The sequence below is a fragment of the Telmatherina bonti genome, assembly GCF_933228915.1.
Source record: "Telmatherina bonti genome assembly, chromosome: 1".
NCBI classification, from domain to species: domain Eukaryota; kingdom Metazoa; phylum Chordata; class Actinopteri; order Atheriniformes; family Telmatherinidae; genus Telmatherina; species Telmatherina bonti.
Window position 1 is genome coordinate 13,516,782 of NC_136619.1, and position 18,101 is coordinate 13,534,882.

Consider the following 18,101-nt stretch of genomic DNA (forward strand, 5'->3'; position numbering starts at 1 on the left):
GGGATGATTTGGTGTAGTTTGGCTCAGTCATTTCTGCTCCGTTTCCACAGCCAACCAAACCTTTACCTGATAGACAGCATATCTGCCGGTGAGCGATGGAGACATCGGCTACGTAACAGTGTGACATCAAAACGACGCTGTGTCTCCCTTGAATAATAATGAATGCGACACAGAAACTAAGGAAGAGAATGATGAACATTTCGCAGTGTGTTGTGCTCTCTCTTCCCGGCATGTGGTTTTAAATAAAAAAAAACATCCTCCATTTATTTACACACGGGGATGTTTCCACTGTGATCCTTTTGCTGAGTCGCGCGGCGAAGTCAACAGATCGCAGTGTGTCAAGCTCCACCCTGTTGGATCACATTGGTAAGGTTGGGACACCCACAGAAGGGTTTCAAAAGATGTAGATGGTTTGGGTCAGATATTTTGACAACTGTCCCATTATTTGTCAGTAAAAACACAAAGATTTGCACACCAACCTGAACCTGTTGATGGAAATGGGGCTTAAAGGTCAAATAATCTTAGTTCCTGACAATCTGAGCAGCCGTTTCCTCTCAGAGGTCTTTGCATTGGGATTATGGCCTTCTACATGGTAGAAAAGATCATTAAGTAGTTTGTGATTTAGGTTTAGATGTTTTTTCACCATCTTGTTGCAGACTGAACTTATTTAGTACAATAATCTTCTGAGTTTGTGTGGAAATAATAGGATGTCTGAGGCAGCAAAGAAGTTTTAAGATAAGTTTATTTTTTTCCATCTCTAATTTCCTAACGCAAATAGTCTAAATGCTGCTTTAATGGATAAAATGAAGTTACACCATATTCTTAGTATGATTAATTATGTAGCGCCATGGTTGCGTAACTGTATATACACAAGGACACACACACACTCAGAGTATCCACATGGACTTTCCTTTAAAAGACAAAGGAAGCCAGACTCAAGCAGACGTTAAAAAGAGCTGTCTGATCCTCCCAGTCCCTGACAGTTATCTGAAAGGAGGTTCAGAGGAAGGCCAGAGAGAGAAAGACAGGGGACATGGTGGAGAGAGAGAGAGAGAGAGAAGGAGAGGCCGTTTATCCTCTCTGATAAAGACTGGAGCTGGATTGGCGGCTATCACACTTTTAATTGGGCCTCATCTTTCTGCCCTATGGGGCGTTGGAAGTGGACATGAGGAATGTGCCAGCTGGCAGTGAGACCATCTACATCCCTGGTGCATTCTTGTTATCAGCCACGCACAATCTCTATCTCTCCAGCCCTCTCCCATTCACACCCTCCAGCCCTGGTTGTGGCTCCACTTCCTCTCTCCACCTCTCTCCCTCCTTCTGTTTGTGTTCCCTCGTGGATACCTGGCATATTGCTTTCTGTCCTCCTCTTTGTTATCCATCTACGTCTTTCTTCTGCTGCCTCATTTTCTCTCTCTCTTGCTCTCTCGCTCTTTTCCCTCTATCTCTATCCTGTAGCCTGTCTGCATTCCTCTGTAAATAGCTTACGACAGGATTCCTCACATTCTTGTGTGTTTTTCTGTCTTGCTCACTGTTCCCCTGATGACGACGTTGGTCACAGCAGGTTTCACAGAGATGTATGTGTTACGGGTCTCAGGGCTGAAGACCACAGTAACAGAGATGTTTCCTGTATTTAAGCAGGTGAAGGAGGGAAGTAAGACCACGGCGCATCTTGTGCTCTCTCTCTCAGATCACGTCTGAATTTATTAAACATGTTTCACAAACATCAGCATTTTCATTTCAGCTTGTTTGAACTCAACTCAAAGATATCACTAGCTCTGTTCCTAAAATCCCTTTAGACAGATTCACTGTTTCACACTATTCTCCATGGACAGTTCTTAAGATACACACATCTGCATTGTTATGTATTCACAAAATAATCCTGGTACATAAAGTAACAATTTTATATAACAGTCTTTCACTGGATTAGCACCACAAAATAAAATGTGTAATTTCTCTCAGCATCAAGCAAAATAAAACATCTCTTCGCTGTAAATATACAGACCACTGAAATGAACAATGTTGCACATTTATGTCAATCAATTAAACATTTTTCCCAAAGCATTACAAGTTCAACATTCCTTCATAACTTTCAGAATAACCTTGGTATAATAGCATAAACATATGGCTATTTTCCATTCAAGATGCCTAAACACTGGCTGTAACAATTATTTTATGTAAACTGGAGTCGTTAAAATCCACCAAACGGCTGTCTCACTCGTGTAACTATGGCGCGGGCGGCACAAAATGGCGGCCACTCGTGAGAACTTACTCAAAAGTTGGTTTTACGTATGACAAAACGATGTTAAACCACATTAAATACATTAGAATCCACCAGAATAACTCCAGGTTCCGTATCAAAATTACAGATGGTTGCTACATGTTTTACTGACCTGTATTTAAGCAGGTGAAAGAGGGAAGTAAGACCACGGCGCATCTTGTGCTCTCTCTCTCAGATCACGTCTGAATAGCACCGGAAGCGTCCGTCCCTTTTATCGCTCCCAGCGCAACGAGAGAAAAGAAACGCCGCCCCCCCCCCCATTTTCACATAAAAAAAATACTTCAGTCAAAATAAATCACACAGTTTACAAATAAAAATCACAAATGTGGTCACCCTATTTTAGGTGTGCCACACACTCCCCAACACAAAAGTGACTCCCGGCACTTAAAATAAATCAGCACCATATACTAAACTTAATATCTTATCACTTTTTTAAGTACTTGCAACATCTAACCTAACCACTTAGTCTTTCCATGTGTTGTCTTGTGCCTTAACAACTTAATGTGGGGTAGGATAAAGGTAAGTGCTGGTATGGGATAAGTTGTAAGTTTTGAAAGAGTGGCAAGCATGCATGTGGATGCCAAAGATTGCCATCAGGAACAAAACAAGTGTCCACAGCACTGACCGAGGGAAACGGCTTATAAGTTGGGTGGCCAAGAGAGGAATAAGTCAGCATCCGGCCTGGTTGTCTCTGTCTAGTGGACCGTCGCAATGGCGCTGGAGGATCAAGTTGAAAGTCTAGTCTCTGCTCCTCAGGGCATCCATATTGAGGCAGCCCTGGTTCCTCCTGAACAGGTGTATTCTGGGTTATTAGTGCATCATTGTAACCTGGTTTGACCAGATGAGGAGTGTCCTGCTGCATCTCTAGTTGTGGATCCAGTTCTGTTCCCCCATTGTCCGTCCCGCCTTCCTGCGGCTCAGTTAGTGCTTTGGTCTCCATCCACATCTGCCTTTCTCTGCATGTCTTAGGTGTTCCGAGACAGCTTTTAGCTCTGTGTTGAGTCCCTCCAACATGTGTTTCAGGTGACAACTGGTCTGGCCTTACAACATGCCCACTTTCTGGCTGAGTGAATGTTCTTTCAGAGGAAGCCAGTGTCTCTTGTGCAGATGTTTTCTCCCTCTGGTTACTGACTAGTCTCTGAGTATGAGCGCCCATTCTCTGTTCAACCCAGCTAGTTGGTAGTCTCAAACAGTATCCTCCTTCTGATTCACTGTCAGAGTCTGATGTCCCAGCAGCCTCAGGCTGGTCCTTCCTGTCATTTGTCCTCGTCCGAACATTTCTTTGTTTTTCCTGTGTGCCCAACTGCTGATTCGCATGGCTGTGGTGGAAATTCCACTGGCAGGTCATTGACCAGTAGGAGCAAGTTTCTGTGCAAAGTTCTTGTTCTGCCTCCTTCCCCGTGCTCTGGATAGATGACATACACTGGGTTATCTGATACTTGTTCCTTGACCACATAAATCCTACTTTCCCAGTACGAACGCAGTTTGCCTGGCCCACCACGCTCTCCCAAGTTCCTCACCAACACTATCTCCTGGTCTTAAAACCACTCCCCTCATTTTCTGGTCATAATATGACTTTCCCTTAGCACTAGATGATAAGCTGTTATGATTAGCAATACGATAAGCTTCTGTCATCCTTTTCTGCCACTTCTCTACAAACCCTCTGTGTGTTTCAGTGTCAGAACTTTCCACTAACCCAAACAGAAAATCCACCGGAAGACGGGGGTGTCGCCCATATAGCAGAAAATGAGGCGAATACCCAGTGGACTCGTGGCGAGTGCAGTTATAGGCATGTACAACCTGGGGAAGATGTTCTTTCCATGCCTCTTTTTCTCTGTCAGTCAGTGTGCGCAGCATCTGCAGCAGTGTGCGGTTGAACCGTTCAGCAGGGTTGCTTTGCGGGTGGTACGGAGTGGTGCGGGAGTGCCCTACTCCAGACAGCTGACCAAGGACTCGGAAGAGCTCATTTTCAAATTCCCTCCCTTGGTCGTGATGGAGTTTGTGGGGGAATCCGAAACGAGGTACAAAGTCATTATAAATTCGCTCAGCTGCTGTCCGCCCTGCCTTGTTTTTTGTCGGGTAAGCCTGAGCAAACCTGGTGAAGTGATCGACTACCACCAAAATATACTCATAACCCCCTTTGCTCTTCTCAAGGTGTAAAAAATCAATACAGACTAATTCAAGAGGTGAACTAGACTTCAGGCTGCTCATTGGTGCTCTTACATGAGTTGTGGGCTTTTTCTGTTTTATACAGTTGCATTTCTTGGTCACATAGTCCTCAATGTCGTCTTTCATATGAGGCCAATAGAATCTTTCTCTCGCCAGATGGAGCACTCTTTCAACACCGACATGTCTCATCTCATCATGGAGATATTTCAGGACAGCATCATGATATTTCTTAGGCAGGACTAACTGTTTCCTTGTAGGTGTCTGCCGGTACAGTATCCCATTCTGAAGATGGAGTTGATCCCACTCCCGGAGAAGTTTGCAAGCAGGTCCTCTTACTGACCTCCGAGTCTCATTAGTGAGTTTACTGTTAGTCTCTTTGAGTCTTATGACATCTCCAACCACTGGGTCCTGTCTTTGTTCCTGGATGAAAACATCCTGTTTTATCTGTGGGAAGGGGATGTTGGGTTGTAGGGCTGCATCATGAGAGGAGGCAATTAGGACTGCAACCCAGGCCACTTCCTTTTTGTGGGCTGCTCGAGATCCCTCCCAGGCTGCGTCCACAACCTCTTGAGACAGCTCCTCTGTGCATGACGCCATGTAATGGTTCATGTCTACAGGTAAACGAGACAATGTGTCTGCATCAACGTTAGCTTTTCCCGGCCTATATTTGATAATGAAATGGAAGTCAAGAGAGTTCCCCTACCCAGCGGTACCCCACTGCATTAAGCTTAGCTGTGCTCATAACGTATGTGAGCGGGTTGTTGTCTGTATATACCGTGAAGTGTGGAGCATAAAAGAGGTAGTCCCTGAACTTCTCACACACTGCCCACTTGAGAGCCAGGAATTCTAACTTACCACTATGCAGGTGGTAACTTCGTTCAGCAGGCGTCAAAGTACGCGACCCATAACCAATGACTCGCAACTTCTCACCCTGCTGCTGGTATAAGACGGCCCCAAGACCACGCTCAGACGCGTCTGTATGCAAGATAAACGGGGAGTCAAAATCTGGGTAAGCTAAGACTGGAGGATGAGTCAACATGTTGACCAGATCATCAAGAACACTTTGATGCCGAGAGGTCCACTCGATAGGCACCCGAGACGGTAACTGGGGCCCCTTACTTTTACCATAACGGCCATGGATCGGAAGCGCTGAGGACTTCCCCTGCAATAGCTCATACAGTGGCTGAGCTCTTTTAGAGAACCCCTCTATGTATGACCGATAGTAGCTGAGAAAGCCGAGGACTCTTCTTAGGTCACCAATGGTCTGTGGGGTTTTGGTTTTAAGAGCCTGTACAGCCTCTTGATCCTTGGGATCAATCCGGACCCCCTCAGCACTAACTAGACGTCCTACATAACGAACTTCTCCTTTAAACATTTCACAGTTTTCAGGCCTAAGTTTCACGCCATAGCGTTGCAAAGCTTGAAGGACCTTTCGGACCACCTCTACATGAGCCACAAATGACTGGGAGTAGCAGAGGATGTCGTCCAGATACGGTATGCAGCAGTCATCCCTCAGGGAACTCAGCATCTCCTCCATGCTCCTCTGGAATGCTGCAGGGGCATTTGAGAGGCCAAAGGAAATTCTTGTCCACTCAAAGCCCCCAGGGGGTGATGAAGGCGGTCAGATGGCGTGGCCCCTCAGCCACAAACCCCTGGTGGTAGGCTTTTCCCTGGTCAAGAATGCTGAACCAGGTGTTTCCTCCCATGGTGTCAAGCAAGTCCCTTATTCGGGGCAGTGGGTGTCTGTCTGGCACAGTTTTTTGATTTAACAGACGATAATCTATGCAGAGGCGCAATGTGCCGTCCTTCTTCCGCACACATACGATTGGGGAAGCATAGGAGGATTTTGATTTAACAATCCAGCCCTTCACAAGAAGATCTTGGATGTATTCTTTGACCTCCCTAAATAGCGGCTTTGGAATGGAGGTGTACGCTCTCTGCACTGGGATATCATCTCTCAAATTGATGACCATTTGCAGACTAGGATTACACCCGATATCATTTCCACCTCTCGCAAATGCTCTGGACTCCTCAAACAGCATTCTCCTAACGACTTCCTGCTGATCTATCGTCAAATGCTCCAGGTTCACTGGAGGATGCCAGAGAGACTGGCTCAACTCCTCAGGCTCATCAGGTTGAGAAGTAGTTTCACTGACTGCTGAAACGGATGTGAAGTCATCTGGGCAGTCAGTATCCACAATCCGTTCAATGTGCTGCAATGTGCCTAAGGCAGTCCTCTTTGGTAGTGTAACGTCCTGCTTGCTGTTGTTGCCAACAGCAATCTTAATGTAAGGCTTAGCTTGGTTCTGCACCTCAACTAATGCCGTTCCTATATCTAGCTGCTCTAACGGCTGGCTGCACTCATCTGCCTCAAACACCATCAGTCGGTCAGGGAGTTTCATGGCCGGAGAGACCTGACACCTCAACCAGGCAATCTTTCCAGCAGGTATAACTGTGTCCCTCCCACCTGTTCTGAGGCGTCCTATGAGTGGACTTTGTTCCGCCGTCTGAACAAAGCTTACAAGTGCTTCTGCTGTATCGGGAGAGACTGAGATGGCATTATGGAGCAGTGTGGTCAGGGTCGGGATCAGCTGCTTTGGTTGTCCCTCTATGAGTTGCTCCAACACATTAAACTCAATCAGTGTCCTGTCCATGGGCAGACTGCTGACCAGGACTGGGACACGGATAGAGAGGCTGGGGTCTTCATTACCTGGCAGATTTATTTTTAGGGGTACCCAGCCATCAAATGGAATGGGATCCCCAGTGACTGCATGCACTTTCAGGTCATCCATTTCCTCAACGATCTCTGACAATGGTTGTATGTTAAGATCTGGTAAGTATTTTTCTTTCCAGACGCGACTAATCATGCTGACTTGTGCACCTGTATCCATTAATGCGGTAACTGCCAAGCCACTTAAGTTGCACTGGATCAGGGCCTTTTTTCCTATTAGCCTGGCAACAGATCCACGTTTTGTGCATAATGAATCGACGCTAGACAGAGGTAAGGTCTCCCCTTGACTGATACTGGCTGACTCTTGGGCAGTGGGAGAAGCATTGCCTGTTTGCTCGTTCCCTGACCTAGCCCTACCACCTGCTTTATTTGTGTACTGATTATGGGGCTTATTTCCTGCTCTGATCACTGGGCGCCCCGCTGCAGTGACCAGTCCGCGTTTCCCTGATTCCCCTGTCTCTTTGAGCAGCCTACAGCTCGGTGGCCTTCTTCTCCACACCAGAAACAATGCCTGCAATCTGAGCGTTTCTGCTCAACAGTTAGTGCATCCAAATAGTTTGTCCGTCTTGAACCTTATTCTGCTCTGAGTGTGATGGGACACAGAGCCCACAGGTCTTGGCTGACATTGTTGCTTCATTGACTCCACTAACTTAGTGAGCTCTTCCACTTTCTCTGTGAGCTGTTTGATTTGGTCAGGTTTCGCCTTGACCCCTGTACTCTCTTGCTCATCACTGTGTTTTTGAGCTACCAAAGGCTGGAGCTGGGCACTATGTGCACTTGGGGGAGCCTGGCGACGTGAGGGTCCTATTCTCTTTTGTCTTTCATTCTCCTCATTAGTGATTCTCATCACATGACGCAGTATCGCTTCATCACTCACTGTACCACTCGACAAAAGAGGTTTTAGCTCTCGTCGTATGTCACTATATTTATTTCCCAGTCCTTGGTAGACTGTGTGCTGAAAAACATCTTGGACAGTAGCTGAACTATATTGTATACCAGTGTCCGGTAGCTTGGATGTGAACAAGACACGCTGCTTCAAACCTATTACCCGATAGAGAAACTGTTGTGGTGTCTCATTGTCATCCTGTCTGGCACACATTAGCTCCTGAAATAACTCTGTGCTGTTTTTCTCTCTCAGGTGGGCCTGAAGGAATCCTTTCAGTTCTGTCACTGCAAGATCATCTTTATTGATCAGCATATCTTTGAAAGTCCCTGGTTTGATGATTCTGAGCACACCTCGGACTATTTCTGTGTCATGGAACCCTTCTCTGATTCCTTCCTCAATCTGTTTGCAGATATTATTGTAGCTTATGTCTGATGAATGGTCTCCAACTTGACCCCCTTGTACTTTAAACTCTCTCCTCTGGAGATAAGGGAGATCTCTTAGGGAGATTATTCCCTCGTGGGACGTTGGGTGGTGAGGTAGTTCCCCGTCATGTTGGCGAGGTTGGTCTGATTGTATCCTCAGCTTCCTGCTAAGCTCCTTGTAGCTCCTGAGCATTTCCTGCAACTCAATGTTTGTGACATCAGGTATGGCTTTTACTGGACTCATGGGGCTAGCTGTACTAATGTCACTAGGCTGACTAGGGAAAAAGTCAACTGCGCCCACCCTCTGAGACAGTAATGCTGTGTCATGCGTATTGGTTACTTGGGCAGTCCCAGGTGGACTAATAACGGCATCACCTGTGTCGTTTGATGCGTGCGTTGTTCGGTTGGGGTTTTCAACAATACGTGGTTCTAAATTAGCTCTGTCATCAGACACAGGGGTGACATCTCTATTCTTGACAACCGCATCAATATTGTCCTTTAAGATTAGTAATTTACCATACCATTGTCCTCTGACTCCATTAAATGCTTACTGTACATGAACGAGCTGATGTAGTCGAAACAACCCTCCTGATCTCCTTCATGAAGTTCAGGTTGATCCTGTCCTGCAGCTGGACCCACATCTTTGGCAATCGTGAAGAGTTCTTTCGCTGACAAGGTGAGCAGGCTTTTCCTGATGTCCCACACCAGGGATTTCCTCCCATCTTCAGACATGGCAACAACTTCTATTGCTCCTCACGATGACGTCACTCAGCTCGCAGATGGTTCCACCTCCGCTCACCACTCTCGACCAGCATCAATCTCGGTCCCAGTTGTCATCAGTGGATCAGCTCCAAACCAGTAGGTGGCGCTGATCCCGGACGAGCCCCCAAAATCTGTTACGGGTCTCAGGGCTGAAGACCACAGTAACAGAGATGTTTCCTGTATTTAAGCAGGTGAAAGAGGGAAGTAAGACCACGGCGCATCTTGTGCTTTATTAAACATGTTTCACAAACATCAGCATTTTCATTTCAGCTTGTTTGAACTCAACTCAAAGATATCACTAGCTCTGTTCCTAAAATCCCTTTAGACAGATTCACTGTTTCACACTATTCTCCATGGACAGTTCTTAAGATACACACATCTGCATTGTCATGTATTCACAAAATAATTCTGGTACATAAAGTAACAATTTTATATAACAGTCTTTCACTGGATTAGCACCACAAAATAAAATGTGTAATTTCGCTCAGCATCAAGCAAAATAAAACATCTCTTCGCTGTAAATATACAGACCACTGAAATGAACAATGTTGCACATTTATGTCAATCAATTAAACATTTTTCCCAAAACATTACAAGTTCAATATTCCTTCAAAACTTTCAGAATAACCTTGGTATAATAGCATAAACATATGGCTATTTTCCATTCAAGATGCCTAAACACAGGCTGTAACAATTATTTTATGTAAACTGGAGTCGTTAAAATCCACCAAACGGCTGTCTCACTCGTGTAACTATGGCGCGGGCGGCACAAAATGGCGGCCACTCGTGAGAACTTACTCAAAAGTTGGTTTTACGTATGACAAAACGATGTTAAACCACATTAAATACATTAGAATCCACCAGAATAACTCCAGGTTCCGTATCAAAATTACAGATGGTTGCTACATGTTTTACTGACCTGTATTTAAGCAGGTGAAAGAGGGAAGTAAGACCACGGCGCATCTTGTGCTCTCTCTCTCAGATCACGTCTGAATAGCACCGGAAGCGTCCGTCCCTTTTATCGCTCCCAGCGCAACGAGAGAAAAGAAGCGTTCCACCCCCCCCCCCCCATTTTCACATAAAAAAAATACTTCAGTCAAAATAAATCACACAGTTTACAAATAAAAATCACAAATGTGGTCACCCTATTTTAGGTGTGCCACATATGCATGCACACATGGCATATACTCATCATGCATACTCATACTGTTACTGACAGTTGCAGGCTTGCTTTCTGGCAGCCGTCACACCCACTCTGATGTTCTGCCTGTGATAAAACTGAGGATGGCTACATGTGATGTAACTGCACAATGGAAGGTTGTCTGTTTAGCACTCATTTTATATTTTTTTCTATGTTGATTGCAGCCCTTTGTGTTTATTACATATCGGACTATCTTTACTTACTTGTGTAGCAAAATACATTTGCATGTGTTTAACTAAAAAGAAATGATTGCCACTTCTTATACAAGCAGTATCACCGTAATGTCCTTCATTAAAAAGACCGTCACCACATATGCACTGACAAATGCTTTAGACTTATCAGAATGTGATCTGGATGCATGCATTTGTGTGTATGAGCTGGCTGTTTAATGTGTAGCTCCACATTCTGTTCATCTGACTGCTGAATTATTCAGCGAGAGCACATGCTTCCTGCACAATGCTGCCCCCTGGTGGTTGCAGTGGTAACATGCAGTGTGTGCCAATGTAAAGTGGTGTGTAGTGAGGGAGCTTCCTCTTTTCCAGAGGAACATTGATTTGTCATAAAGCCTGCAAAGTTCCTTCTTTGAAGGAAGAGAAGCTAAATTTATTTCTTAACCTGGATTTGCAATAATAACACGTAGTCTGATTTCCCAATGAGCAGATGCTTGATTTCTTTAGTTAGTCGGATGCACTGACCTCTTTTTTTTTTTTTTTTCCCCACCCACACACTCTTTTGTTGCTGGTTCCCACAGCTTTACACCTCCCAACAGGGGACTCACTCCACTTTCAGATGCTCCTGTGTGATGTGAACACTGTCTGTGCTGCAGATGGTTTAGGTCACTTTCTGATGATGAACATATTTAGTTTGTACAATCTGTTCAGGTTAATTCAAAGTTGTTGATTCTTCTAGCGTATCTTCACATATTAATAAAAAAAAAAAAAAAAAAAGAAAAGAGCTACAGTCACAGTAGATGTGTGTTTTTTCCATGTTTGCATTACATTAATGTTACAAACACAGCGTGTCCACCAGACACTCCCCTCCTTAGAAGAGTGAAGCAGCTCATAAACTTCAGTAGAAAAACTTGTGCCGATCCTCCTCAGGGTAAAAAGCTGCGCTTCTCCTCGTTGTTCCCCCCCGCCCACCCCCCCACATCTATTCCATCTTTTTATATGGAAATGAGGCATGGATTTTACTATCCCTCAAGACAAACCTCCGCCTCCAACACTGATGCATGTTGATAATGGCTAAAACTCTTTGAAAGGAGCCTCCTCACATCAAATATTACTACAATCTTTTCTTCGACACCTTCATGTTCTTCTGCAGTGTTGCTGGAAACCACAGCCGTGCTTTTGTTTTGCATTTCAAACAGAGATTCGCCAGACTGGATTCATTTGTGAATATCAGCCCCTGATCACTCAGCTAACACAGGATGGTGTGTTAGTGTAGAAACTCCACTTTCACATGTTAAAAGACTGAAACTTTTGATGCTAAAGTGAACCAGGAATATTTGTTGTTGTAATAAAGTGTTTAATTCTTCCAAACCCTCTCTGCAGCACTACACCAAAGACGCCGATGGCCTTTGTACCAGGCTGATTAAACCCAAGCTGATGGAGGGGACGGTGGCGGCGCAGGACGAGTTCTCCAGGAGTAAGGGCACACTGAGCTCATTACGCTGCTCTACAGGGACTCTGCAACACAGGGGCATTTGTGCACTGACACACACACACACACACACACAGTGTGTAAACAAAGCCTACTTCTCCTTTAAGGTTGTGCTATCATCACCGGGCTAATAGTGTTAGTCAGCAGCGGATGATTAATCCGTTTATGTGTAGAAACAACTGCTGGGCTTCACCAGCACTCAAGGTCAGTCCGGATCTTCCTCTTCCTCTTCCTCCTGGTCGGTTTTTATCACTCTTCATGTTCCCCTCTGACCTGACTGCAAAATGAGAAATGAAACATTCCTCGCTCTAAAAGTGGAACTCCTACTTTGACACAAAGTGAAATGTCATTAAAGTGAATATTTGAGTCAGCTTTCTGAATAAGTCGCCAGCGGTTCGGATTTGTCACACCTTTCTAAACACACCTGCGTCTCCTCTTGGAAGGTGGTTGGGCCTTGAACAGAAAGGAGCTGAAACTCCTCCAGACTATCGGCAAAGGGGAGTTTGGAGGTAAGAAACTGGTTCGTACTGTAATCCGACTTCCTTGGAAGATGTTTCATAACCTAAAACTTTGCCTGCTTCAGATGTGATGGTGGGAGACTACAGAGGGACCAAGGTGGCCGTCAAGTGCATCAAAAATGATGCGACAGCGCAGGCTTTCATCGCCGAGGCGTCCGTCATGACGTAAGATCATCCTGTTGTCTGTGTTCTGGAGCCGTTTTGAGTTTGAAGGAGCCGAGGAGAGTCCAGAATATTTTCTGCATACTGACTTCTCTGTGTGTTCGCACAGGCAACTGAGGCACAACAACCTGGTCCAGTTGCTAGGCGTAATTGTCGAGGAGAGGGGCAGTCTCTACATTGTCACAGAGTACATGGCAAAGGTCAGTCCCACGCATCCCTCTGCCAGCGATCTCATTAATCATTCATTTTTTATCGTTGTCACATGATGCAAACTCCGTTATCAATCCATCCATTTAAACAGGATCTTTCCATCCTTGTATTTTTTATGTGGACAGTTCTTCTAGCCGATTTATTTCAGTTTATAAGTTTAACATAGAAAATCTCAACATAAATGCCTAATTCAATCAGTCATCATCCGAACTGCTTAATCTTATCAAGGGTGTCGGTGTAGCTGGAGCCTTACACCCTGGAAAGGTCGCCAGTCCCTCACAGGACACATAAAAGCTTGCTTCAGAGTAATGTGTATAACTAGCATGTTCCGGACATGCGGTTTAGTTTACGTCAGTATGTGCTCACGTTTTTTCCTCAGTTAAAGATTGTCCGCATTACAGACACTTGACTTTAAAGCGCATTAAAGCTGCACCATTTCTTTCTGTCATGCATCCAGGATTTTGTGATTTTGCAGCCACTTCTGTGGAAAGCTGCCGGGGTTTTCAGTATTTTTTTTCCACTTAATTTTATTTCAGATATAATTCATTAAATTCCATCATTCCTTACTGATATAAACACTCTAGAAGAGTTTTTCCATGTCTAGCAGGATGCTCTTGAATTTAGTGTTCAAACAGATGGCAACAATTATATCTTTCTATAAGGACACAGAACCGATCTGGATCTCATTGCTGTGATTTGTCTCATCTTTTGTCACATTTCAGATTTTCTCTGGAGATGTTTCAGTAAATGTTTGTCAGTTAACATCTGTTGCTTTTCTTCCACCACAGCGTTGCACCCGTACAACTTTGTTTCCCTCCACTTTCATGATCAACACTGGGAAAGTTTATCCAACTCAATCTGTTGGTTTCCTTATATAGGTTATTATGAATTGGCTTTCATTATGTTTTTTTTTTCCTGTCTGTAAAGCGTCTTGGGATGGCATTGCCATGATTTGACGCTATATAAATAAAGTTGAATTGAATTGAAAGTAGCGTTAGGCTCGGAGGATTTATTAGACTGCTGGTTGACCTCAGGTCAACCAGTAGAACCAGTAGATCCCTTCCTGAATACTGGGGGAAGTGTCATGCCTGCTGCATTTGCAGTCAGCACATGCGATACATTAATAACCAGAAACAAAACTTGAGGATAGTCAAAGTTGTGACAATGAGACAAAATTACAAGCACATGCAGACTTTACAAGGATTGGCTCGGTTTGCGTGAACAGTTGTGGAGGGACGTGCGAACTCATCGTGTTTTAAGTTGGAAGCATGTAAGCATTAAAAATGTTGAAAAAAATCCCACGTAGTCATCTGTTTGTGTTTCCAGGGCAGCCTAGTGGACTACCTGCGCTCCAGAGGACGTACCGTTCTCGGTGGGGACTGCTTACTCAAGTTCTCGCTGTGAGTCCTGACGTCTCGCTTCTCAAGTTGACGTTAAAGCGGAACAATCAGGAACTCCTGCTTTACCTGTCAGGAGTTCAAATCCAGCTGCTCGGCTGGAAACAAACATTGTTCGGGTTGTTTCTTTCATAAATAGCTTCTTTATCTGCAAGTAAATAGTTGTAATGTTGGGATGTGTTTCTGCTGATACAGTAATTACACTCCTGCTGCTGTCAAACACGTGATGAATTAATTTGACTAGTATGAGCATGAATATTCAGTTCGCGTTTCATTTTCTGGGAGAACTGTGCAACACTTGACGCTTTAAGTTTTAGAGAAGTGCAAGCGAATAGTGATTTTTTTTTTTTCCTGCATGACATAAAACAAGTAAAAGAAACAGACGAGGCTGTTAATTTGTTGCTTTTTTTGTCCCCTCTGAGCGACCTTTTCTGGCACCAGCACTGTCAGTTTTCTCTGTTAACAGCTGATAATATGTCGTTAACACATAAAGCAGCTCAGTTGTGAGCTTACTCATCCTCTCCTCCTTCATCATCTCATTTCTCCCGTCAGGGATGTGTGTGAAGCCATGGAGTACCTGGAGGCCAACAACTTTGTCCACAGAGATCTGGCAGCTCGTAACGTGTTGGTGTCTGACGACAACATCGCCAAGGTCAGCGACTTCGGCCTCACCAAAGAGGCCTCCTCCATACAGGACACCGCCAAGCTGCCCGTCAAGTGGACCTCCCCTGAAGCACTAAGAGAGAAGGTGAGAGGAGCCCGACTTCTTATTTCCCTTCATCTTCCTGAGAATTGCAGTTTGGAGTCTCATCTTCATGTTGCTTCTAATCCTGACATGTACAAGGTTCTGAAAGAAAAACTTGCTGCCCTACATTTGCTTTTAACATTTGCAGCCCCACACTCCCGCTGCACGCTGAATTTGAATTTCCACCGGCTTTCCACATGAGATGCAACTTTCTGAAGTTAATTTTTTTTTTTTTTTTTCGGCTTCAGGCAGCAGCTGCACCGTCACACTGTGGAACGGCTGGTATCTGTGTCAGCTGCTTCTGCTCATTTCAGCTGCTGAAAATGGGATCAGAACCAGACTCGGTTTGGTCGGATGAGCTTGATACTAACTCGCTGTTTGACATGTTTCCTTTTTGTCTCAACAGCGGTTTTCCACCAAGTCGGACGTGTGGAGTTACGGCATCTTACTTTGGGAGATTTACTCCTTTGGCCGCGTGCCTTACCCTAGAATTGTGAGTAGTTTTTCTGGCTCGCACCAGCAGATGGCAGGCTTCAGTGTCTGTGATGAAATGTCTAGTTCCCTCAGAGCTCTACTGGTTTGTACCTATTCCTGCTGGAGCAGGTGATGAAATGAATAATTATTAATTTTTTCACCTTATTTTTATTTCCATGTTTGGTTATTTATTGTTGTGAAGAGTAACCTTTGACTTGTCCCATGATTTGTTGAGGAAAACGGCTCTAAATGTCGCTCCGTGTGTCTCCCAGCCTCTGAAAGATGTGGTGCCGCGGGTAGAGAAGGGGTACAAGATGGACGCCCCAGACGGCTGCCCGCCCGTGGTGTACGACCTGATGAAGCAGTGCTGGACCCTGGACCCCGTGATGCGGCCCTCCTTCCGCATGCTGAGGGAGAAGCTGCAGCATATCAGAGCCAAGGAGCTCTACCTGTGAAGAGGAGGTGCAGATGTGAGGGGAGGAGGAGGAGAGGGGCATTACGCAGCCTCAGCACAGATGGATACTAGAAGGAGGAGAAGAGGGAGCAGCGCACCTTCCTCCTTGGCCAGACTGTTGACTTGTGGGACTGCCATAATGTGCCCCCCCCCCCCCCTCCCCAGACGTCCACCAGCCGTCCTCCACACTAGGACTGTTTTTCTGTTTGTGATGTAGAACTTCCTCTACTCTGGACGGGCCACTGCTCCTCCCTCCCTCCCTCTCCTCCCTTTCTCACCATCACTTGGTGCAAGCTGCTCTTCTTCCTCCACCTTGATGATCCCTCTTTCTTCTGTCTGCCCCTCCTCCTCCTCCTCCTCCTCCTCCTCCTCCTCCTGAAACATGGCATTAACTGGAGGGGGGCTGGCCTTTTCCTCCACGTTTGTCAGGTGCTCTTATTTCTTCACCCCACCCCTCTTTTTTTTTAATCATTCCTGGATCCCCACATCACACTGTGGCTCTGCATGCCTTTCAGCACCGTCATTCCATCCTTCCTTCACTCCTCCCCACCGCCCCCCCTTCCTCGGCCGTGTTGTCAGGTGTGGGGCCTTCGCTCTGTGCCAAAGTGCCTCTAGTCTACAGAGCGCCAGACTTCCCTCCAACTCCTCGTTTAATCGGACTGCTGAGGTTTCATTTTTATTACTTCTTTTTTCTTAAAAAGGTATTTTTTTATTGCTTTTTTTTTTTTTCTTTTCAGGGAGTTAATTTTCTTTTTTTTTTTTTTTCTTTTTTTTTTTTACTGTTATGACAACTGTCTCCCCCACCTCCATCATCTCCACACCAGATTTTTTGTTTGTTTTTGTTCTTTTTCCCCATTCCAAGTGTCCACGAAGAGCACATGAACAGGAAGGGAGGGTATATGTGATCAGGTTTTAATGTTCACAGCCCAAAAGAGCGGCGTGGGGGTGGGGGCGGTATGGTGGTGGTGGGGGATTATAATAGGAGAAAATGGGGGGGAGAGGCAGTTCACAAACATGGTTGATTCATCATATGTGAGCTTGTTTTTATATCAAAATATATTTAAAGGATTACAAAAAAAGGAAAAAAAAAAACCGAAACAAGGAAAAAGCTGACTGGGACAGAACGGAGCAGAAGAAGAGGACTTTGAGAAGCCAGGAGTTTCTTGGCCTTCAAGATGTTGGGTGTCTCTGAACTGCGGGGTCAGGGTGGTGCATGCTGTGTGTGAGAGGCCTTGGGTTCAACTGTCAGTGCTTTCAATGTTAATTGTTTTATTATGCTATCATGATTATGAATAAATCATTCCATCTGAACAGTCTGGGAACACCTGCATCATTATATCCAACTCTGCATGAATGTAAAGCACAGTGAGGGTGTGTGTGACATGACAAGCCATGATGTATAAAACAAGCACCTCCCACCTGTGAGTGTTTATATTAAGTTTTTTTTATCTAGAGATGCACCGATACCGATATCGGCTCAATACCAAGCATGTGTACTTGGTATTAATAAAAGTGTACCGATACCACAGCCGATACCTGATACCACACTTTTCAAGCTGGCGCAGATGTTTGATGACGTGCTTCGGACATGTTTTAAAAGAAAAAAATGCCTTGAATGTTAAAAAGGGACAATTTGGGTTCCACTAGAAGTTAGATCTTTGTTTCAAAATCACACATTTATAGTTGTATCCAGGTAAAATGTGCCAAATCAGAATAAAACTTGTTCAAATAGTTAGATCTGTTATGTTATTATATTTGTATTGGTGAGGTAACTTCAGAAAGGATGGGTCATTTATTACAGCCTGATTAAATCTTACACAGTTGTGACAGCAATTATAACCATAGTCACAATGATGTTCACATAAACAGATCTGGTATCGGCAAATATCGGCAGATATTCATATTTCAGATATCTGTATTGGATTGGAGCTCCCAAAAAGTGGATCGGTGCATCCCGATGTTTTTCCTTCTGACATTGAACTGCAGCACAAACTATAGATTGAATAGTGGTACATCAAAGATTTCCT

General features: G+C 44.8%; 1 protein-coding gene across 1 annotated transcript in view; it reads left to right on the forward strand.

The window, feature by feature from the left end:
• cskl (c-src tyrosine kinase-like) overlaps positions 1-16,948 on the forward strand; it is a 53,108-nt gene extending 36,160 nt beyond the window's left edge. The window contains exons 6-13 of the mRNA XM_079242623.1: positions 12,006-12,099; positions 12,558-12,623; positions 12,698-12,797; positions 12,904-12,994; positions 14,331-14,404; positions 14,954-15,149; positions 15,553-15,639; positions 15,893-16,948. Coding sequence (XP_079098749.1) covers positions 12,006-12,099; positions 12,558-12,623; positions 12,698-12,797; positions 12,904-12,994; positions 14,331-14,404; positions 14,954-15,149; positions 15,553-15,639; positions 15,893-16,075 — 891 coding nt within the window. The 3' untranslated portion in view covers positions 16,076-16,948. The remainder of the gene's footprint in view (positions 1-12,005; positions 12,100-12,557; positions 12,624-12,697; positions 12,798-12,903; positions 12,995-14,330; positions 14,405-14,953; positions 15,150-15,552; positions 15,640-15,892) is intronic.
• Positions 16,949-18,101: the final 1,153 nt, after the last annotated feature.